The following is a 25,086-nucleotide window of genomic DNA, read 5'->3' on the forward strand; positions in this document are numbered from 1 at the left end:
TGCTATCCATGTTTCTATGCTATCCATGTTTCTATCCTATCCATGTTTCTGTTTCTATGCTATCCATGTTTCTATCCTATCCATGTTTCTATCCTATCCATGTTTCTATGCTATCCATGTTTCTATCCTATCCATGTTTCTAGACTATCCATGTTTCTATGCTATCCATGTGTCTATGCTATCCATGTTTCTATGCTATCCATGTTTCTATGCTATCCATGTTTCTATCCTATCCATGTTTCTATGCTATCCATGTTTCTATCCTATCCATGTTTCTATGCTATCCATGTTTCTATGCTATCCATGTTTCTATCCTATCCATGTTTCTGTTTCTATGCTATCCATGTTTCTATCCTATCCATGTTTCTATCCTATCCATGTTTCTATGCTATCCATGTTTCTATCCTATCCATGTTTCTAGACTATCCATGTTTCTATGCTATCCATGTTTCAAGACTATCCATGTTTCTAGACTATCCATGTTTCTGTTTCTAGACTATCCATGTTTCTATGCTATCCATGTTTCTATCCTATCCATGTTTCTATCCTATCCATGTTTCTATGCTATCCGTGTTTCTATGCTATCCATGTTTCAAGACTATCCATGTTTCTATGCTATCCATGTTTCTAGACTATCCATGTTTCTATCCTATCCATGTTTCTATGCTATCCATGTTTCTATGCTATCCATGTTTCTAGACTATCCATGTTTCTATCCTATCCATGTTTCTATCCTATCCATGTTTCTATGCTATCCATGTTTCTATGCTATCCATGTTTCTATGCTATCCATGTTTCTATGCTATCCATGTTTCTATGCTATCCATGTTTCTATGATATCCATGTTTCTATGCTATCCATGTTTCTATGCTATCCATGGTTCTATGCTATCCATGTTTCTATGCTATCCATGTTTCTATCCTATCCATGTTTCTATCCTATCCATGTTTCTATGCTATCCATGTTTCTAGACTATCCATGTTTCTATGCTATCCATGTTTCTATGCTATCCATGTTTCTATGCTATCCATGTTTCTATCCTATCCATGTTTCTATGCTATCCATGTTTCTATGCTATCCATGTTTCTATGCTATCCATGTTTCTATGCTATCCATGTTTCTATGCTATCCATGTTTCTATGCTATCCATGTTTCTATCCTATCCATGTTTCTATGCTATCCATGTTTCTATGCTATCCATGTTTCTATCCTATCCATGTTTCTAGACTATCCATGTTTCTATGCTATCCATGTTTCAAGACTATCCATGTTTCTAGACTATCCATGTTTCTGTTTCTAGACTATCCATGTTTCTATGCTATCCATGTTTCTATCCTATCCATGTTTCTATCCTATCCATGTTTCTATGCTATCCGTGTTTCTATGCTATCCATGTTTCAAGACTATCCATGTTTCTATGCTATCCATGTTTCTAGACTATCCATGTTTCTATCCTATCCATGTTTCTATGCTATCCATGTTTCTATGATATCCATGTTTCTAGACTATCCATGTTTCTATCCTATCCATGTTTCTATCCTATCCATGTTTCTATGCTATCCATGTTTCTATGCTATCCATGTTTCTATGCTATCCATGTTTCTATGCTATCCATGTTTCTATGCTATCCATGTTTCTATGATATCCATGTTTCTATGCTATCCATGTTTCTATGCTATCCATGTTTCTATGCTATCCATGTTTCTATGCTATCCATGTTTCTATCCTATCCATGTTTCTATCCTATCCATGTTTCTATGCTATCCATGTTTCTAGACTATCCATGTTTCTATGCTATCCATGTTTCTATGCTATCCATGTTTCTATGCTATCCATGTTTCTATCCTATCCATGTTTCTATGCTATCCATGTTTCTATGCTATCCATGTTTCTATGCTATCCATGTTTCTATGCTATCCATGTTTCTATGCTATCCATGTTTCTATGCTATCCATGTTTCTATCCTATCCATGTTTCTATCCTATCCATGTTTCTATCCTATCCATGTTTCTATGCTATCCATGTTTCTATGCTATCCATGTTTCAAGACTATCCATGTTTCTATGCTATCCATGTTTCTATGCTATCCATGTTTTTATGCTATCCATGTTTCTATGCTATCCATGTTTCTATCCTATCCATGTTTCTATGCTATCCATGTTTCTATGCTATCCATGTTTTTATGCTATCCATGTTTCTATGCTATCCATGTTTCTATCCTATCCATGTTTCTATCCTATCCATGTTTCTATGCTATCCATGTTTCTATGCTATCCATGTTTCTATGCTATCCATGTTTCAAGACTATCCATGTTTCTATGCTATCCATGGTTCTATCCTATCCATGTTTCTATGCTATCCATGTTTCTATGCTATCCATGTTTCTATGCTATCCATGTTTCTATGCTATCCATGTTTCAAGACTATCCATGTTTCTATGCTATCCATGTTTCTATCCTATCCATGTTTCAAGACTATCCATGTTTCTATGCTATCCATGTTTCTATGCTATCCATGTTTCTATGCTATCCATGTTTTTATGCTATCCATGTTTCTATGCTATCCATGTTTCTATGCTATCCATGTTTTTATGCTATCCATGTTTCTATGCTATCCATGTTTCTATGCTATCCATGTTTCTATGCTATCCATGTTTCTATGCTATCCATGTTTCTATCCTATCCATGTTTCTATGCTATCCATGTTTCTATCCTATCCATGTTTCTATGCTATCCATGTTTCTATGCTATCCATGTTTCTATGCTATCCATGTTTCTATCCTATCCATGTTTCTTTTTCTATGCTATCCATGTTTCTATCCTATCCATGTTTCTATCCTATCCATGTTTCTATGCTATCCATGTTTCTATGCTATCCATGTTTCTATCCTATCCATGTTTCTTTTTCTATGCTATCCATGTTTCTATCCTATCCATGTTTCTATCCTATCCATGTTTCTATGCTATCCATGTTTCTATCCTATCCATGTTTTTATCCTATCCATGTTTCTATGCTATCCATGTTTCTACCCTATCCATGTTTCTATCCTATCCATGTTTCTATGCTATCCATGTTTCTATCCTATCCATGTTTCTAGACTATCCATGTTTCTATGCTATCCATGTTTCTAGACTATCCATGTTTCTGTTTCTAGACTATCCATGTTTCTATGCTATCCATGTTTCTATCCTATCCATGTTTCTATCCTATCCATGTTTCTATGCTATCCGTGTTTCTATGCTATCCATGTTTCAAGACTATCCATGTTTCTATGCTATCCATGTTTCTAGACTATCCATGTTTCTATCCTATCCATGTTTCTAGACTATCCATGTTTCTATCCTATCCATGTTTCTATCCTATCCATGTTTCTATGCTATCCATGTTTCTATGCTATCCATGTTTCTAGACTATCCATGTTTCTATGCTATCCATGTTTATATCCTATCCATGTTTCTATGCTATCCATGTTTCTATGCTATCCATGTTTCTATGCTATCCATGTTTCTAGACTATCCATGTTTCTATCCTATCCATGTTTCTATCCTATCCATGTTTCTATCCTATCCATGTTTCTATGCTATCCATGTTTCTATGCTATCCATGTTTCTAGACTATCCATGTCTCTATGCTATCCATGTTTCTATGCTATCCATGTTTCTATGCTATCCATGTTTCTATGCTATCCATGTTTCTATCCTATCCATGTTTCTATCCTATCCATGTTTCTATGCTATCCATGTTTCTATGCTATCCATGTTTCTATGCTATCCATGTTTCTATGCTATCCATGTTTCTATGCTATCCATGTTTCTATGCTATCCATGTTTCTATCCTATCCATGTTTCTATCCTATCCATGTTTCTATACTATCCATGTTTCTATGCTATCCATGTTTCTAGACTATCCATGTTTCTATGCTATCCATGTTTCTAGACTATCCGTGTTTCTATGCTATCCATGTTTCTAGACTATCCATGTTTCTATGCTATCCATGTTTCTAGACTATCCATGTTTCTATGCTATCCATGTTTCTAGACTATCCATGTTTCTATGCTATCCATGTTTCTATATTCTTACATATATTTTATTTCACCTGTATTTAACCAGGTAGGCCAGTTGAGAACAAGTTCTCATTTACAACTGCGACCTGGCCAAGATAAAGCAAAGCAGTGCGACAAAAATAACAACACAGAGTTACACATGGAGTAAACGGCTAGGCTATCCATGTGTCTAGGCCATCCATTGAATAACTGACATTGAAATCATTTCCCAGGAATAAGGCTTGATTATCATGCCTTTAAAGCTTATTTTCTACGAATCCTTTGAGGTGTAACCCAACACCCTTATTTTGTGTCGCCCCTCCCCATCCCTCTCCCCTCCCCCACCTGTCGCAGCACACATCTCCCGTCCCCTACTCCTCCCCCACACTCTTCTCCCCTACACAATCCTTCTCCCCTTGCCTACTATTCCTCCCTAACCCACCCGTTTCTCCTCCCCTCTCCCCCCCCCCCCTCCCTCACTCACCCCTCCCCCATCCGTCTCCCCTCCCCCACGCTTCTCCCCTACACCATCCCTTCCTCTTTGTCTTCGTTGTTTTCATACCAGGGGGGTTTTCTTGAATTGCAGTGGCATTTTACTAAATGTACTGAATAAGACTCACATTTCTTTCAATATTTTACCCAGATTTGAGCAGAGTTACAGCGAAGCATATTTAGTTTCTTTTAACAAAGAACCACCAGTCAGGAGGATACAGACAGCTCAAGAGGTATGCTTAGATATACAGAAAAATAGACATATACTGTATTTTACATAGAATTGAGCGTATGGCTCTAGATTTTGGTGCTTAAAAAATGCAAAATTCTCCAACATACGAACAGGGGGCCTAGCCCCCCTCCAGACCACTCCCCATCAGTCCTCATGTACTTTGTGCCCCCCTCAGATTTGTGGGATGCATGACACCCCCGATTGATCACATCACTTTAATAAATACTTTTTAAAGGTTTAAGTTCCTTAGTTTTGAGCATCTGTGGCTTCCATTTAACAAAATCCTCAATAAACAAAAAACGTCTAATTGTTGTTATCACTCCTACTGGTGGCCCAATGTTATCATAATGGTCAATATTATATAAGCTGTCATATTAGTTGATTTAGGCCAGTAAGATGTACCCATTGTGGCTTAGTTGGTAGAGCATGTACCACCAAGGTTGTGGGTTCATTTCCCACAGGGGATCAGTATGGAAAAAGTCCCAAAATGTACTCACTACTGCAAGTTGCTCTGGATAAGAGCGTCTGCTAAAATGTAATGTAAAAACTATACAGTCATTTGTTTTCCTTAAATACCATTCTAGTTTGTTCAGCCATCCCTATCAGAACAAAATGAATTGGGAATGAATAGGGTTTTGGGAATGAATCGGGTTTTGGGAATGAATCGGGTTTTGGGAATGAATCGGGTTTTGGGAATGAATAGGGTTTTGGGAATGAATAGGGTTTTGGGAATGAATCGGGTTTTGGGAATGAATCGGGTTTTGGGAATGAATCGGGTTTTGGAATAGAGGTCAGAAAATAAGGTCTGAGGTTAACACAGGTTTAGGAGATCTACGTTTTGTTCTATGAGATAATACCAGTCAGTTAACATGACCTTTATGTGCTTTGTGTTTTTTAAATTTTTATTGCATAAACGCTTCAAAATGCAAAAAAAAAAAGTGAAGTTAGCTGATGTAGATTATCTCATAGAACAAAACATATAAAATATCCTAAACGTGTGTTTACCACATAACCCATTTTCGGACTTTATCGAAATCCCTACAAAAACGTAATTCATTTTCATCCAACGATGATGCCTACAAAAATACGCCATTACTATTTCTCTCTACGCAACAGCAATCCAAGAACGACCCACCAACGGTGTCCCCAGCCAACCAGATTCTGCCTGTGAAAGAGGAGGGACTTGTTCTTTTCATACCAACAGTGTCCCCAGCCAACCAGACTCTGTCTGTGTGAAGGAGGAGGGACTTGTTCTTTTCATACCAACGGTGTCCCCAGCCAACCAGACTCTGTCTGTGTGAAGAAGGAGGGACTTGTTCTTTTTATACCAACGGTGTCCCCAGCCAACCAGACTCTGCTGTAGCTTCCTGCCTGCCTGTCTGTCTGCTTCCCGGCATATAAAAACCCCACCTCTTGCTTCCTCCGACAGTTCTGCCTTCTCTTCTGAATCCTCAACGTCAGCCTGTGAAGGAAAAGAAAACTAGACAAAATGGTGAGTGCTGACGCAGATTATAAAATCCTTTATGTATTGATTTCACATGGTATTCAAACGAAAATGATAGAATTAGATAAAGTTGAAAAGCATGTGGACGAAGGATTCTGTTCTATAAAGACCGTGGCGGTGGCACATGCCTGAAATCTGTTTTTGCCTACTACTTATTTTTTTACATTTTTATTTAACCTTTAACTAGGAAACGAGAACGTCACTGTGTACTAATGGTTCTATAAAGCATTTAGAATGTACTGTTAAGTTAAAAAAAATAAATGCAGTAAGAAACGCTCATCAACGTACCAAGTTCACCCATCCTGAGAATGTAATCTAATGCGCAATTGGCTTTGATTCCCGCCCTTAACTATCTCATCAGCGGATTCTCTGCATTGCCTGTTCGTCATATGTCGATGTTTTAGTGTGTTATGTATACAGCTGTTTTAAGGATACATGTGATTTTAGAATTATTTAGGTTAAATTCAAAATATATATTTGTTTGACAATCTATAGCTGTACATCCAATGTGGGTCATTGTTCTACTTGTTCATAGACTGTCCATTGTTTAAATACAATTTAAAAAAAAACACTTAGCTTCAGGACAAACATCAATTGCATATTTAAAAACAAAAAAATTATTAGAAAAAAATGAACATGTTTTTTTGGACATTTCGGCATTTCAAAGAGGAGGATGACATGAAGCTAAGAGGAGAAGCGGTTTGGGATGGTAGCCATTTTCTGTGAGATCTGTCGCTGTTACACTGCAGTTGGTGCGCAGCTGGTTGGACGGAGGGAGAAAAGGAGCGCGGGGGATTAGGGGAGTGGCCCACAGGAACAAGGCACACCTTTTCGTCTCTGGTCCTCTGCTCTTAAAGATACAGGGTCATTAAAAAAAAAAAATATTCTCCTCAAATGGCAGAGGATTTGCAAGATGACTTACAGTATGAGTGTCATATACCCAAGATGGTGGCCAAGCAGGATAGCCTAGCCAATGGCTGTGTTTGAGAGCATCAAAACGATGGCTGACTGATCTACAAATTAACTTTCATCATAAAAAAAAGACTCATTATTATTTGTAGATCAGTCGGTCAAAAGTGACCCATGATACATTGTGTTTTTGGTCCTCTTGGACACAGCCAATGACTTTTGAATTAAAAAAATATATTATTTAACCTTTTATTTAAATAGGCAAGTCAGTTAAGAACAAATTCTTATCTACACCAAGCTCGCCAGCTTGTAGTCCTAAAACGTATATGAGATCCTTCTGGTTCGTTCAGCCATCCTTAAGGGGAAAATAAATGTGAAAGAATAGTGATTTGGACTAGATGCCAAAAATAAGGTCTGAGGCTTAGGAGATATATGTTCTGATTATGAAGAATTAATACATTTATATTCCCAACTGTAATTGCTTCAAAAAATCACAAAGTTACGTTAGGACATTATATTACTGTAATAGATATTGTAGGTAGACAATAAAAGGGGAGATGAAGAAAGCAAGGTTGTCTTTTAGTAGTAAAAAAGACATTTGTATATCCTATCTATCATGTTAGTTTACTCTTTAATCTATGAAACAGCTTTAAAACCTAAACATTTGCATTTGATTCAAGTTTTCATGTGGTTGATCTCTTGTACCGCCTCTCTCTTTCAGCGTGAGTGTATCTCTATGCATGTGGGCCAAGCCGGAGTCCAGATGGGTAACGCCTGTTGGGAGCTGTACTGCCTGGAGCATGGGATCCAGCCAGACGGACAGATGCCCAGTGACAAGACTCGTGGAGGTGGAGACGACTCTTTCAACACCTTCTTCAGTGAGACCGGAGCCGGAAAACATGTCCCCCGTGCCATCTTCGTTGATCTGGAGCCCACTGTCATCGGTAAGATGAGACATCCTCTGACTTCCTAGACGAAGTCCATTGGTTCATAATCTTTGAATGAGTTGATTTTAATATTCTGTCCCAAGATATTAGAATATTCTGAATCTACTTTTGTCTTTCAGATGAGGTGAGGACCGGTATCTATCGCCAGCTGTTCCACCCTGAGCAGCTGATCACCGGTAAGGAGGATGCTGCCAACAACTACGCCCGCGGTCACTACACCATCGGCAAGGAGATCATTGACATCGTGCTGGACAGGACACGCAAACTGGTGAGTCATCATTCTGAGACAGGCCTCTAACCTTTATGGTTCTAGGTAGAACACGCAAACTGGTGAGTCATCATTCATCATTCTGAAACTAGGCTTCTACAGGTACATGTTTCTATGGGGGAAACCTTTTTTTTCCTTCAAGGTTGTTCTATTTTTGGGTGGTTCTACCTGGGAAATGAAGGGTTCTTTCACAGGGACAAGCCGAAGAACCCTTTTATGGTTCTAGGTAGAAAACAGGTTCTCCATTTTATTCTTACTAACGTAACCTCATATGTAATAATGTTATTGTACCATTTCTCCATTCAGGCTGACCAGTGTACTGGACTCCAGGGATTCCTCATCTTCCACAGCTTTGGAGGAGGCACCGGTTCTGGTTTCACCTCCCTGCTGATGGAACGTCTGTCTGTGGACTACGGAAAGAAGTCTAAGCTGGAGTTCGCCGTTTACCCAGCTCCCCAGGTGTCCACGGCTGTGGTGGAGCCCTACAACTCTATCCTGACCACCCACACCACCCTGGAGCACTCTGACTGTGCCTTCATGGTGGACAATGAGGCCATCTATGATATCTGCCGCAGGAACCTCGATATTGAGCGTCCCTCGTACACCAACCTCAACAGGCTCATTGGCCAGATCGTCTCCTCCATCACTGCCTCCCTACGATTCGATGGAGCCCTGAATGTTGATCTGACAGAGTTCCAGACCAACTTGGTGCCCTACCCTCGTATCCACTTCCCTCTGGCTACCTATGCCCCAGTCATCTCCGCTGAGAAGGCCTATCACGAGCAGCTGTCAGTCGCTGACATCACAAACGCCTGCTTCGAGCCAGCCAATCAGATGGTGAAGTGTGACCCTCGTCACGGCAAATACATGGCCTGCTGTCTCCTGTACCGTGGCGACGTTGTTCCCAAAGATGTCAACTCTGCCATCGCTGCCATCAAAACCAAGAGGAGCATCCAGTTTGTGGACTGGTGTCCCACTGGCTTCAAGGTGGGTATCAACTACCAGCCCCCTACGGTGGTTCCTGGAGGAGACCTGGCCAAGGTCCAGAGGGCCGTGTGCATGCTGAGTAACACCACAGCCATCGCTGAGGCCTGGGCCCGTTTGGACCACAAGTTTGACCTGATGTATGCCAAGAGAGCCTTCGTGCACTGGTACGTTGGTGAGGGCATGGAGGAGGGAGAGTTCTCTGAGGCCAGGGAAGACATGGCAGCCCTGGAGAAGGACTATGAAGAGGTGGGCACTGACAGCGTGGGAGAAGAGGATGAGGAGGGAGAGGAATATTAAAGGGTGTGCCACCCTACATTCCAACACTGCTGGAGGCCTACACTTAACATGACAGCAACACATTCCCCAATGCAGTGTTAACAGTCTCTGCTACATCTTGTCGTGTTGTGTCAGGGTTCTCAATAAACGTCTCATGTCTAGATGAAAAATAGAATGTCAAAACGAGTTTGTTTTTTGGGGGGGGAAATCTGGGTTTTTCCGCTGAGGCCACCGCCTACTGCTCTCGATATTAATACCGTTGTAGCCTACTGAAGTGACACGGGTAAAAAAAAAACACTGAATCATTTTGAGCCTCTGAGTGACTCATTAAACGTTGATATTTTGGGGGGGGAATCTGGATATTTGGTAGTGATTTCAACCCAACATTTCTGCTGAACTTGTACATGAATGCTGATTACAGCTTCATTGAGATGGACCTCCGTTGGGTGGGAGCCTCTCCAGCAGACGACTTGGTTTGAAATGCTCCTATTGTTTGCTTATAGAAAATATATTATATTTGCCTATAGCCTGTACTCACTGATTTGATTGGGCTATATTCTCTGACCACTTCCTCCTCGCTAACATCACATACACAACACCGTGACCACTTCCTCCTCGCTAACATCACATACACAACACCGTGACCACTTCCTCCTCGCTAACATCACATACACAACACCGTGACCACTTCCTCCTCACTAACATCACATACACAACACCGTGACCACTTCCTCCTCACTAACATCACATACACAACACCGTGACCACTTCCTCCTCACTAACATCACATACACAACACCGTGACCACTTCCTCCTCACTAACATCACATACACAACACCGTGACCACTTCCTCCTCACTAACATCACATACACAACACAGTGACGTGTTGCAGCTCTAGTATTCTCATCTGTAACCAGGAGGTGGCACTGTAACCTAATGTAAATCAATCAAAAGTATTTATAAAGCTTTTTTTTTTTTTTTTGTCAGCCGATGCCACAAAGTGCTGTACAGAAACCCAGCCTAAAACACCAAACAGCAAGCAATGCAGGTGTAGAAGCACGGTGGCTAGGAAAAACTCCCTAGAAAGGCCAAAACCTAGGAAGAAGCCTAGAGAGGAACCAGGCTATGAGGGGTGGCCAGTCCTCTTCTGGCTGTGCCGGGTGGAGATTATAACAGAACATGGCCAAGATGTTCAAATGTTCATAAATGACTAGCATGGTCAAATAATAATAATCACAGTAGTTGTCGAGGGTGCAACAGGTCAGCACGTCAGAAGTAAACGTCAGTTGGCTTTTCATAGCCGATCATTCAGAGTTAGAGGCGGCAGAGGGAGTCAAACAGAAGGTCCGGGACAAGGTACCACATCAGGGTTCCATAGCCGCCGGCAGAACGGTTGAAACGAGCAGCAGCACGACCAGGTGGACTGGGGACAACCAAGGAGACATCAGGATGCATCACTGCAGGTGGCGGTAAATCACCAATATTAGCTTTATAAAAATGTGGGCGGAGCCTACCATAACGGGACAATCTCTTTAACACACCTGTCCTGTGTCATTTAGTTCTGGCTTATCAGTGGTGTGCAGACTGCCTATGTGCCTAACACTAACCCAGTGCTTTTCAACCTGTGGGTACGGCAGTTGGTCTGCAATTTTTTAAAATGTTTTTTGTAAATATATTTTTATATAATATTTTCATTTAATAATTTTTCCAATGAAGAGCAATTAACAATGCTATTTAGCGAATTTGGTCGATTTTTGTTGGTATCAAACCATTGAGTTTGCCAACATTCATCATCAAGAATATGAGATATATTAAGTTATTTTTAATGAAAGAGGTGGGAATTTTGTTCCCATGTCATATAATTGCTACATTTATTATCAATACAGCATTAAAAATAGGTTTTGGTGAATTTAAATATTGGGTCGCCACTGAGACAACCTGGTTAAATTTGGGTCCTGAGGAAAACCAGTTGTAACCATCTGTAATAGTCGCCCTTTAATCTGTTAACATTGACTCTACATTTGACCTCTTAAGATTTTTTGATGGTACATTGCGCGACTGCGAATGGTGGTCTTAAGAGCTTTTGACAGTCCTTAAAACCTCTCTAGGGTATGTGGGACACTTGGCCAACATCCAGTGAGATTGCAGAGCGCCAAATTCAAATACAGAAATACTCATTATAAAAATTCAGAAAACAAAACATAATTTACATAGGTTTAAAGATGAACTTCCTGAGAATCCAACCACGGTGTCAGATTTAAAAAAATGCTGCAATGCAGGTGTAGAAGCACGGTGGCTTGGAAAAACTCCCTAGAAAGGCCAAAACCTAGGAAGAAACCTAGAGAGGAACCAGGCTATGAGGGGTGGCCAGTCCTCTTCTGGCTGTGCCGGGTGGAGATTATAACAGAACATGGCCAAGATGTTCAAACGTTCATAGATGACCAGCATGGTCAAATAATAATCACAGTGGTTGTAGAGGGTGCAACAGGTCAGCATGTCAGAAGTAAAAATCTGACACCGTGGTTGGTGTCATTACCTGTGATCAGAGATAGTGGAGGAGAGAGGGAACACTCATTACCTGTAATCAGAGATAGTGGAGGAGAGAGGGAACACTCATTACCTGTGATCAGAGAGAGGGGAGGAGAGAGAGGGAACACTCATTACCTGTGATCAGAGATAGTGGAGGAGAGAGGGAACACTCATTACCTGTGATCAGAGATAGTGGAGGAGAGAGGGAACACTCATTACCTGTGATCAGAGATAGTGGAGGAGAGAGGGAACACTCATTACCTGTGATCAGAGATAGTAGAGGAGAGAGGGAACACTCATTACCTGTGATCAGAGATAGTAGAGGAGAGGGAACACTCATTACCTGTGATCAGAGATAGTAGAGGAGAGAGAAAACACTCATTACCTGTGATCAGAGATAGTGGAGGAGAGAGGGAACACTCATTACCTGTGATCAGAGATAGTGGAGGAGAGAGAAAACACTCATTACCTGTGATCAGAGATAGTGGAGGAGAGAGGGAACACTCATTACCTGTGATCAGAGATAGTGGAGGAGAGGTGGAAACACTCATTACCTGTGTTCAGAGATAGTGGAGGAGAGAGGGAACACTCATTACCTGTGATCAGAGATAGTGGAGGAGAGAGGGAACACTCATTACCTGTGATCAGAGATAGTGGAGGAGAGAGGGAACACTCATTACCTGTGATCAGAGATAGTGGAGGAGAGAGGGAACACTCATTACCTGTGATCAGAGATAGTAGAGGAGAGAGGGAACACTCATTACCTGTGATCAGAGATAGTAGAGGAGAGAGGGAACACTCATTACCTGTGTTCAGAGATAGTGGAGGAGAGAGGGAACACTCATTACCTGTGATCAGAGATAGTGGAGGAGAGAGGGAACACTCATTACCTGTGATCAGAGATAGTAGAGGAGAGAGGGAACACTCATTACCTGTGATCAGAGATAGTAGAGGAGAGAGGGAACACTCATTACCTGTGATCAGAGATAGTGGAGGAGAGAGAAAACACTCATTACCTGTGATCAGAGATAGTAGAGGAGAGAGGGAACACTCATTACCTGTGATCAGAGATAGTGGAGGAGAGAGAAAACACTCATTACCTGTGATCAGAGATAGTGGAGGAGAGAGGGAACACTCATTACCTGTGATCAGAGATAGTGGAGGAGAGAGAAAACACTCATTACCTGTGATCAGAGATAGTAGAGGAGAGAGAAAACACTCATTACCTGTGATCAGAGATAGTGGAGGAGAGGGAACACTCATTACCTGTGATCAGAGATAGTGGAGGAGAGAGAAAACACTCATTACCTGTGATCAGAGATAGTGGAGGAGAGGGAACACTCATTACCTGTGATCAGAGATAGTAGAGGAGAGAGGGAACACTCATTACCTGTGATCAGAGATAGTGGAGGAGAGAGGGAACACTCATTACCCGTGATCAGAGATAGTGGAGGAGAGAGGGAACACTCATTACCTGTGATCAGAGATAGTGGAGGAGAGAGGGAACACTCATTACCTGTGATCAGAGATAGTGGAGGAGAGAGGGAACACTCATTACCTGTGATCAGAGATAGTGGAGGAGAGAGGGAACACTCATTACCTGTGATCAGAGATAGTGGAGGAGAGGTGGAACACTCATTACCTGTGATCAGAGATAGTGGAGGAGAGAGGGAACACTCATTACCTGTGATCAGAGATAGTGGAGGAGAGGTGGAACACTCATTACCTGTGATCAGAGATAGTGGAGGAGAGAGGGAACACTCATTACCTGTGATCAGAGATAGTGGAGGAGAGGTGGAACACTCATTACCTGTGATCAGAGATAGTAGAGGAGAGAGGGGGCACTCATTACCTGTGATCAGAGATAGTGGAGGAGAGAGGGAACACTCATTACCTGTGATCAGAGATAGTGGAGGAGAGAGAGGGAACACTCATTACCTGTGATCAGAGATAGTGGAGGAGAGAGAGGGAACACTCATTACCTGTGATCAGAGATAGTAGAGGAGAGAGGGAACACTCATTACCTGTGTTCAGAGATAGTAGAGGAGAGAGAAAACACTCATTACCTGTGATCAGAGATAGTGGAGGAGAGAGGGAACACTCATTACCTGTGATCAGAGATAGTGGAGGAGAGAGGGAACACTCATTACCTGTGATCAGAGATAGTGGAGGAGAGAGGGAACACTCATTACCTGTGATCAGAGATAGTGGAGGAGAGAGGGAACACTCATTACCTGTGATCAGAGATAGTAGAGGAGAGAGGGAACACTCATTACCTGTGTTCAGAGATAGTGGAGGAGAGAGGGAACACTCATTACCTGTGATCAGAGATAGTGGAGGAGAGAGGGAACACTCATTACCTGTGATCAGAGATAGTAGAGGAGAGAGGGAACACTCATTACCTGTGATCAGAGATAGTAGAGGAGAGGGAACACTCATTACCTGTGATCAGAGATAGTGGAGGAGAGAGGGAACACTCATTACCTGTGATCAGAGATAGTGGAGGAGAGAGGGAACACTCATTACCTGTGATCAGAGATAGTGGAGGAGAGAGGGAACACTCATTACCTGTGATCAGAGATAGTGGAGGAGAGAGGGAACACTCATTACCTGTGATCAGAGATAGTGGAGGAGAGAGGGAACACTCATTACCTGTGATCAGAGATAGTAGAGGAGAGAGGGAACACTCATTACCTGTGATCAGAGATAGTAGAGGAGAGAGGGAACACTCATTACCTGTGATCAGAGATAGTGGAGGAGAGAGGGAACACTCATTACCTGTGATCAGAGATAGTGGAGGAGAGGTGGAAACACTCATTACCTGTGATCAGAGAGAGGGAACAAGGAAATAACAAAATGATAACACAATTAACATAATTACATTATAATATAACTCCCATTCATACAAATACACATCATGGTGAAATGATTCAAGTATGCATATAACTAAGTTGATGGAAAATGGACTATGCTCATACTGGCCCGTAGAATGAAGGATAAATACATAAATAAACATTCACACACCTACTCTCTCATTCTCAGCCCCCCCTTAAGATAGAGATGAAAGCCTCCCTTCACACTTGGTAATGCTTATTTTTGGGAACTGTCTATATAGAAGTTCCTGTAAAAAATGTAAACGACATAAAAACGTACAAAAATAATTTTGTCCTGTATAAATGAGATCGTTCTAGTAAGTTCTGGAAGCATTCGGGAATGCTTAATAGAAGTTGAACCATGTTATCTGAAATGGTATGACACCAGCTTTAAAGACTCCATGTTATCTGAAATAGTACGACACCAGGTTTAAAGACTCCATGTTATCTGAAATGGTACGACACCAGGTTTAAAGACTCCATGTTATCTCAAATGGTACGACACCAGGTTTAAAGGCACCATGTTATCTGAAATGGTATGACACCAGGTTTAAAGGCACCATGTTATCTGAAATGGTATGACACCAGGTTTAAAGACTCCATGTTATCTGAAATGGTACGACACCAGGTTTAAAGACTCCATGTTATCTGAAATGGTATGACACCAGGTTTAAAGACTCCATGTTATCTGAAATGGTACGACACCAGGTTTAAAGACTCCATGTTATCTGAAATGGTACGACACCAGGTTTAAAGACTCCATGTTATCTGAAATGGTACGACACCAGGTTTAAAGGCACCATGTTATCTGAAATGGTACGACACCAGGTTTAAAGGCTCCATGTTATCTGAAATGGTACGAGACCAGGTTTAAAGACTCCATGTTATCTGAAATGGTACGACACCAGGCTTAAAGGCACCATGTTATCTGAAATGGTACGACACCAGGTTTAAAGACTCCATGTTATCTGAAATGGTACGAGACCAGGTTTAAAGACTCCATGTTATCTGAAATGGTACGACACCAGGCTTAAAGGCACCATGTTATCTGAAATGGTACGACACCAGGTTTAGCAGCATCATGTTATCTGAAATGGTACGACACCAGGCTTAAAGGCACCATGTTATCTGAAATGGTACGACACCAGGTTTAAAGGCCATGTTATCTGAAATGGTACGACACCAGGTGTAAAGGCACCATGTTATCTGAAAAGGTACGACACCAGGTTTAAATGCACCATGTTATCTGAAATGGTACGACACCAGGTTTAAAGACTCCATGTTATCTGAAAAGGTACGACACCAGGTGTAAAGACACCATGTTATCTGAAATGGTACGACACCAGGTTTTAAAGGTACCATGTTATCTGAAAAGGTACGACACCAGGTGTAAAGACACCATGTTATCTGAAATGGTACGACACCAGGTTTTAAAGGCACCATGTTATCTGAAAAGGTACGACACCAGGTTTAAAGACACCATGTTATCTGAAATGGTACGACACCAGGTTTTAAAGGTACCATGTTATCTGAAATGGTACGACACCAGGTTTTAAAGGTACCATGTTATCTGAAAAGGTACGACACCAGGTGTAAAGACACCATGTTATCTGAAATGGTACGACACCAGGTTTTAAAGGTACCATGTTATCTGAAAAGGTACGACACCAGGTTTAAAGGGACAATCTGGGATTCAAACAACAAAATCAAATCTAATTTTATTTGTCACATGCGCCGAATACAACAGCTCTAGACTTTACCATGAAAGCCATCAAATTTCCAATCATCAATAAAATTGATTTAAAAAGCTCTTTTTACATTACCAGATGTCACAAAGTGCTTATACAGAAACCCAGCCTACCCCCCCCCCCAAAAAAAACAAGCAATGCAGATGTAGAAGCACGAGGCATGCTTGTTTACGAGCCCAACGCTGCGGTAAACAACAACAATAATACAAACGCAATGGTGTACAGGCTTAAAGATCTGACAACATTACAGTATCACAAATATGCAAAAAGTAGAGAACATTAGAAACAGGGGCAAAAACTTGTTCGCGGCAATGCATGTAACGGCACTGTAGTTTGATCTTGGATAGACAAGGATTTTGCTCAGTGTTGAGACACTGAACATGTTCTAAGGGTCCCATATAAAGATTGTCATAATTTGTTGACAGTGTTGTCTGAAATGTGACTAGCGTGCGTACAGTCGATTCCTATAGCGCCCCCCTTTTGGGCCAATCAGTGTAATAAAAAAAAAAATGCCGGATCTCTATGGCATCATTCAACTGATTTTCGTCCAAATCGAGTTTAGTCAAAATCAGGCCCAGTCCTGTTGGATATATCGCTTGTGACTAACGTACCAACGAACATAACATACGAAGGAAAGTACGGACGGGAGACAGATCCACAGTCCCCTTTCCCTCCGATTTCATCGTGGAGGACAATCCTTTTTTGACCTTCAACCACAATCTCACCATGTTTTAGTATTTTCTCTTTGCCGATGATCAGGGTTCGCTGTGAAGAGAAATTGTGTGTGAGAGAGAGAGAGGAGAGCTGGCGTAGCTTTATAAGAGGCAGGTGACAGTGATTTGAGTCTGAAATGGGACCCTATTTCCTTTATCGGACTAGTTCCCGGAACAACAGGAGAATGAGTTGGGTTCAGGGAGGATGTGTGTGTGTGTGTGTGTGTGTGTGTGTGTGTGTGTGTGTGTGTGTGTGTGTGTGTGTGTGTGTGTGTGTGTGTGTGTGTGTGTGTGTGTGTGTGTGTGTGTGTGTGTGTGTGTGTGTGTGTGTGTGTGTGTGTGTGTGTGTGTGTGTGTGTGTGTGTGTGTGTGTGCGTGTGTGTGTTCGGAATAACCTTGCTTCTGAAACACTTTGCAGATACTCAGTGACCACTCATTCAGCCTCCAGAGAAATATCTTCAATGTGATACACTGCAGTGTTGTGTTGAAAACAGGCGTTCAGTCAGTGTGCGTTTGATACATAGTGGTTTCTTTCATGGTGTTTCCAGTTCTAAAGGATGTCAATGGATTTAGTGCAATTCATGGTAAAAAAAACAACTTCCAATTGGCTGGATGTAATCAACAGAATCAGAATTAAGTATACAGTATAAATAGCTATGGTGATTTATGTGCCTTCTAGCAGCTCCATGAGTTATAGGCCTTCTAGCAGCTCCATGAGTTATAGACCTTCTAGCAGCTCCATGAGTTACAGGCCTTCTAGCAGCTCCATGAGTTACAGGCCTTCTAGCAGCTCCATGAGTTACAGGCCTTCTAGCAGCTCCATGAGTTACAGGCCTTCTAGCAGCTCCATGAGTTACAGACCTTCTAGCAGCTCCATGAGTTACAGACCTTCTAGCAGCTCCATGAGTTACAGGCCTTCTAGCAGCTCCATGAGTTATAGACCTTCTAGCAGCTCCATGAGTTATAGACCTTCTAGCAGCTCCATGAGTTATAGGCCTTCTAGCAGCTCCATGAGTTACAGGCCTTCTAGCAGCTCCATGAGTTACAGACCTTCTAGCAGCTCCATGAGTTACAGGCCTTCTAGCAGCTCCATGAGTTACTTGCAGCTTCATTAAATACTACCCGCAAAACAGAAGTCTCAACGTCAACAGTGAAGAGGTGACTCCGGGATGCTGGCCTTCTAGGCAGAGTTCCTCTGTCCAGTGTCTGTGTTCTTTTGCCCATCTTAATCTTTTCTTGTTATATGCCAGTCAAATAGCTCAATGATCCATGTGATAAGGCAACCTGTCATCAGCATCTGGCTCTGAGGAGCATTCCTTGGAGACGAGGCCTACCCCAAACTATTCAATGAAATTCCATATTGCCTCTGTTGTCATTCAGTAAAACCTCTTTTTTTCAATTTTATCCTAAAATGTCATACCCAAATCTAACTGCCTGTGGCTCAGGACTTGAAGCAAGGATTTGCATATTCTTGATACCATTTGAAAGGAAACACTTTGAAGTTTGTGGAATTGTGAAATTGATGTAGGAGAAAATAACAATATAGATCTGGTAAAAGATAATAAAAAGAAAAAAACATTTGTTTTCCAAAAATGTTTTTGTTCTGTCATCTTGAAATGCAAGAGAAAGGACCATTATATCCCTTAGTAGTCTAGGCGCAATTTAGATTTTAGTGTATGTGCAAAGTTTTAGACTGATCCAATTAACCATTGCATTACTGTTCAAAATGTTGTCTCATGTCTGCACAAATGTGTTGAATTGGTCAATTGATACATTTTCAAGTACATAACTATAGAGAACATATAAAAATGAAATGATAATGAATAATGTAAGCTTACACACTTCCAGGAATGTCCTAAATTATGGATAATTAGCTTCCCTACAGAAAATACACTAACCTTCACACATCTAGATGGGATGACCAGACACAGCAGGGGTTCAAAAATGGATTTTAACAAACAAAACTATGCTATATTTTATCTCTGGGACCCTCAGGATGACAAATCAGAGCCAGATGACTGAATGTAAGTACATTATTTACCTTCAGAGGTGAATGTATCAAACCAGTTGCTGTGATAAAAGTGTTTTGTTGTTGTGCACTCTCCTCAATAGCATGGTACTCTTTCACTGTAAAAGCTACTGTAAATTGGACAGCGCAGTTAGATTAACAAGAATTTAAGCTTTCTGCCCATATAAGACATGTCCATGTCCTGGGAAATGTTCCATGTCACTTACAACGTTGTGCTAATCACGTTAGCTCAACCGTCCCGCTTTGGGGATACCGATCCCGTATTATCCAATACCTAAGATTAGATCATGGGAACCTGAGTGAACAAAGGACACAACAATTACATTTATTTCATAAACAAAGTTACGCAACACCCAAATCCTCTGTGTGAAAAGTAATTTCCCCCTTTACACTCAATAACTGGTTGTACCACCTTTAGCAGCAATGACTCCAACCAGACGCTTCCTGTAGTTGTTGATCAGTCTCTCACGTCACATTTTGGCCCACTCTTCCATGCAGAACTGCTGTAACCCCACCCCATGGAAGCATGCCTAGTATAAAACGTGTAGTGTTAGTAGAATGATTGATATGCAATTTATAGTCCTTCAACCTTGTTGTTCACTTGGATGTGTTATTCGAACAAGTAAGTGGTTATCTTTCCTTTATATCCAAATAGTTGGTTTAATAATGATGTCCTTTGTTTGCCAAGTGTTTGTCTATACTGCTTAGTTTGTTAGTCATTAGTTTAGCTATAACCTGGCATCCTATTTGGTCGAGTCATTCTTTATATTATCCTTATGTGTTGGACTGATATGTAATCCTTATATTGTTAATTCTCATAAAACCAGCCCTACATCCATTTTTTACATCCTACATCTATGATCCATCATCTACATCCATCATCTACATCCATCATCTACATTCTACATCCATCATCTACATCCATCATCTACATCCATCACCTACATCCATCATCTACATCCATCATCTACATCCATCTCCTACATCCATCAACTACATCCATCATCAACATCCATCATCTACATCCATCATCTACATCCATCATCTACATCCATCATCTACATCCATCATCTACATCCATCTCCTACATCCATCAACTACATCCATCATCTACATCCATCCTCTATATCCATCAACTACATCCATCATCTACATCCTACATTATCATCTACATCCTACATCATCTACATCTACATCCATCACCTGAATCCTACATCCATCATCTACATCCTACATCCTACATCCTACATCCATCATCTACATCCATCAACTACATCCTACATCATCATCTCCATCCTACACCCATCACCTACATCCTACATCCACCAACTACATCCTACATCCATCAACTACATTTTACATCCATCAGCTACATCCTACATCCATCAACTACATTTTACATCCACCAACTACATCCTACATCCATCAACTACATTTTACATCCATCAGCTACATCCTACATCCATCAACTACATTTTACATCCATCAGCTACATCCTACATCCATCAACTACATCCTACATCCATCAACTACATCCTACATCCATCAACTACATCCTACATCCATCATCTACATCCTACATCATCATCTACATCCATCTCCTACATCCATCATCTACATCCATCATCTACATCCATCATCTACATCCATCAGCTACATCCTACATCCATCAACTACATCCTACATCCATCATCTACATCCTACATCATCATCTACAGCCATCATCTACATCCTACATCCATCAGCTACATCCATCTCCTACATCCATCATCTACATCCATCATCTACATCCATCATCTACATCCATCAGCTACATCCTACATCCATCAACTACATCCTACATCCATCATCTACATCCTACATCATCATCTACAGCCATCATCTACATCCTACATCCATCCTCTACATCCATCTCCTACATCCATCATCTACATCCATCATCTACATCCATCATCTACATCCATCATCTACATCCATCATCTACATCCATCATCTACATTCTACATCCATCATCTACATCCATCAGCTACATCCATCTCCTACATCCATCATGTAGAATGTAGCTGATGGATGTAAGATGTAGATGATGAATGTATGATGTAGCTGATGGATGTAGAATGTAGTTGATGGATGTAGGATGTAGTTGATGGATGTAGGATGTAGTTGATGGATGTAGGATGTAGCTGATGGATGTAAAATGTAGTTGATGGATGTAGGATGTAGTTGGTGGATGTAGGATGGAGATGATGGATGTAGGATGGAGATGATGATGTAGGATGTAGTTGATGGATGTAGATGATGGATGTAGGATGTAGGATGTAGGATGTAGATGATGGATGTAGGATTCAGGTGATGGATGTAGATGTAGATGATGTAGGATGTAGATGATAATGTAGGATGTAGATGATGGATGTAGGATGTAGTTGGTGGATGTAGGATGGAGATGATGGATGTAGGATGGAGATGATGATGTAGGATGTAGTTGATGGATGTAGATGATGGATGTAGGATGTAGGATGTAGGATGTAGATGATGGATGTAGGATTCAGGTGATGGATGTAGATGTAGATGATGTAGGATGTAGATGATAATGTAGGATGTAGATGATGGATGTAGTTGATGGATGTAGGATGTAGGATGTAGGATGTAGATGATGGATGTAGGATTCAGGTGATGGATGTAGATGTAGATGATGTAGGATGTAGATGATAATGTAGGATGTAGATGATGGATGTAGTTGATGGATGTAGAGGATGGATGTAGATGATGGATGTAGTTGATGGATGTAAATGATGGATGTTGATGATGGATGTAGGATGTAGGAGATGGATGTAGATGATGGATGTAGATGATGGCTGTAGATGATGGATGTAGATGATGGATCATAGATGTAGATGATGGATGTAGGATGTAGATGATGGATGTAGATGATGGATGTAGATGATGGATGTAGGAGATGGATGTAGATGATGGATGTAGATGTAGATGATGGATGTAGGATGTAGATGATGGATGTAGATGATGGATGTAGATGATGGATGTAGGAGATGGATGTAGATGATGGATGTAGATGATGGATGTAGGAGATGGATGTAGGAGATGGATGTAGGAGATGGATGTAGATGATGGATGTAGATGATGGATGTAGATGATGGATGTAGGAGATGGATGTAGATGATGGATGTAGATGATGGATGTAGATGATGGATGTAGGATGTAGATGATGGATGTAGATGATGGATGTAGGAGATGGATGTAGGAGATGGATGTAGGAGATGGATGTAGATGATGGATGTAGATGATGGATGTTTATGGCCCCATTAGAGTTCGTTAAGTGTCAAAGTGGTGTTGGCTTGTGGTGGGATGGATACAGCCGGGATAATTAGGGATGAGAACTGTCTTGAGAGATAAAAAGATCTGCAGCTTACCATGAGGTATTCTATATCAGGCGAGCAAAAGCTTAAGATTTCCTTTAGACTGCAAGCAGCACACCAGTTGTTGTTTATGAAGAGGCACACCCCCTTTGTGCTATGTTCATAGATCTAGGCCTTGGACCGCGTCTCCACCAGGACGCCAGGCCGTCTACCAGGTCTCCACCAGGACGCCAGGCCGTCTACCGGGTCTCCACCAGGACGCCAGGCCGTCTACCGGGTCTCCACCAGGACGCCAGGCCGTCTACCGGGTCTCCACCAGGACGCCAGGCCGTCTACCAGGTCTCCACCAGGATGCCAGGCCGTCTACCAGGTCTCCACCAGGACGCCAGGCCGTCTACCAGGTCTCCACCAGGACGCCAGGCCGTCTACCGGGTCTCCACCAGGACGCCAGGCCGTCTACCGGGTCTCCACCAGGACGCCAGGCCGTCTACCAAGTCTCCACCAGGACGCCAGGCCGTCTACCGGGTCTCCACCAGGACGCCAGGCCGTCTACCTGGTCTCCACCAGGACGCCAGGCCGTCTACCGGGTCTCCACCAGGACGCCAGGCCGTCTACCGGGTCTCCACCAGGACGCCAGGCCGTCTACCGGGTCTCCACCAGGACGCCAGGCCGTCTACCGGGTCTCCACCAGGACGCCAGGCCGTCTACCGGGTCTCCACCAGGACGCCAGGCCGTCTACCTGGTCTCCACCAGGACGCCAGGCCGTCTACCAGGTCTCCACCAGGACGCCAGGCCGTCTACCAGGTCTCCACCAGGACGCCAGGCCGTCTACCTGGTCTCCACCAGGACGCCAGGCCGTCTACCAGGTCTCCACCAGGATGCCAGGCCGTCTACCTGGTCGCCACCAGGACGCCAGGCCGTCTACCAGGTCTCCACCAGGACGCCAGGCCTTCTACCGGGTCTCCACCAGGACGCCAGGCCGTCTACCGGGTCTCCACCAGGACGCCAGGCCGTCTACTGGGTCTCCACCAGGACGCCAGGCCTTCTACCTGGTCTCCACCAGGACGCCAGGCCGTCTACCAGGTCTCCACCAGGACGTCTACCAGGTCTCCACCAGGACGCCAGGCCGTCTACCAGGTCTCTCCCTCTCCCCTACACATCCCCCTCACCCATCCCTCTCCCCTCCCCATCTTCTCCTCTCCCCTCCCCTCCCCCCTCCCCTACACCACCCTCTCCTCTCCCCCCTCCCTTCCTCTCCCCTCACCCCTCCTCTCCCCTCTCCCTTACACCACCCTCTCCTCTCCTCTCCTCTCCTCTCCTCTCCTCTCCTCTCCTCTCCTCTCCTCTCCTCTCCTCTCCTCTCCTCTCCTCTCCTCTCCTCCTTGTGTAGGCTCTCCATACCATCCAGCTGTCTCTGACTTCATGAGAGCTAGAGCAGGGAATGACTAGTGTTGTCTGTATCACCCCGTTCTACCACAGCCTCACCTATGTCAGAACAATAGACCAATTGTTATCTGTCAACATTTTTTATTTATTTTTATCTTCAATAAATTAAACCGATCCCTGACTATAACCATTTGAGGGTTATCCCACAAAAACTAATTTGGTTATGATTTGGTTATCATTTACAATGAGGAAGCCAACGGCATCTTCTTGTTTACATAGAAAGCTGCTGTTATAAAACCCTGTCTGCTATACAATTTAATTTTGGCAATGAGAAAGAGAACTGTTATTCAGTTTAACGTGTACTGTATTTTGGTTGTTGAAACAGTCAAGTGAACTGTGTTTGACAGGCAGGCTGTGTCAAAAGCTTCACAGACCACACCCTATGTAGTACCTCCTGTAATATTACCACAATGTCAAATTACAATAAAGGATTTGATTGGTGTGAAAACATCCATACACATACGATATGCAAATATATTTATGTATATATATTTTTTTTTACTAGATATTTCTATGCAACTAACTCTGTCCAGGAAGCTCAGTGCTATCTCACAGTTCAACACACAGTAGTCTTCCCTGCCAGGAAGCGGACTGTCTCACAGCTCAATACCCATAATTCTTCTCTGCATAGAGAAAGTCAGCCTAGTCAGCCTCTGTCTGTGTGAAGGAGGAGGGACTTGTTCTTTTCATACCAACGGTGTCCCCAGCCAACCA

The 25,086-nt window shown here is 42.4% G+C and overlaps 2 protein-coding genes across 2 annotated transcripts; both read left to right on the forward strand.

Moving 5' to 3' along the window:
* Positions 1-5,888: 5,888 nt before the first annotated feature.
* On the forward strand, positions 5,889-9,828 carry LOC139546217 (tubulin alpha chain-like). Its single transcript, XM_071354344.1, has 4 exons — positions 5,889-6,259; positions 7,902-8,124; positions 8,247-8,395; positions 8,702-9,828. The coding sequence occupies exons 1-4, from the start codon at positions 6,257-6,259 to the stop codon at positions 9,677-9,679; spliced, it is 1,353 nt and encodes a 450-aa protein (XP_071210445.1). The 5' UTR covers positions 5,889-6,256; the 3' UTR covers positions 9,680-9,828.
* A 10,233-nt stretch (positions 9,829-20,061) lies between these two features.
* LOC139546220 (uncharacterized) lies at positions 20,062-24,956 on the forward strand. The gene is made up of 2 exons (XM_071354346.1): positions 20,062-20,174; positions 23,093-24,956. The coding sequence occupies exons 1-2, from the start codon at positions 20,111-20,113 to the stop codon at positions 24,373-24,375; spliced, it is 1,347 nt and encodes a 448-aa protein (XP_071210447.1). The 5' UTR covers positions 20,062-20,110; the 3' UTR covers positions 24,376-24,956.
* Positions 24,957-25,086: the final 130 nt, after the last annotated feature.

Source organism: Salvelinus alpinus, chromosome 20 (genome assembly GCF_045679555.1).
Source record: "Salvelinus alpinus chromosome 20, SLU_Salpinus.1, whole genome shotgun sequence".
NCBI lineage: Eukaryota > Metazoa > Chordata > Actinopteri > Salmoniformes > Salmonidae > Salvelinus > Salvelinus alpinus.

What these genes read in the sequence shown, in the direction of transcription:
- LOC139546217 (XM_071354344.1), top strand. An exon ending in TCTGGAGCCCACTGTCATCG is followed by an intron (nt 8,125 to 8,246) that starts GTAAGATGAGAC and finishes TTTGTCTTTCAG; the next exon opens with ATGAGGTGAGGACCGGTATC. An exon ending in TGGACAGGACACGCAAACTG is followed by an intron (nt 8,396 to 8,701) that starts GTGAGTCATCAT and finishes TTCTCCATTCAG; the next exon opens with GCTGACCAGTGTACTGGACT.
- LOC139546220 (XM_071354346.1), top strand. Translation starts at nt 20,111, where the DNA reads ATGATTGATATGCAATTTATAGTCCTTCAACCTTGTTGTTCACTTGGA. An exon ending in TGGATGTGTTATTCGAACAA is followed by an intron (nt 20,175 to 23,092) that starts GTAAGTGGTTAT and finishes CTATGTTCATAG; the next exon opens with ATCTAGGCCTTGGACCGCGT.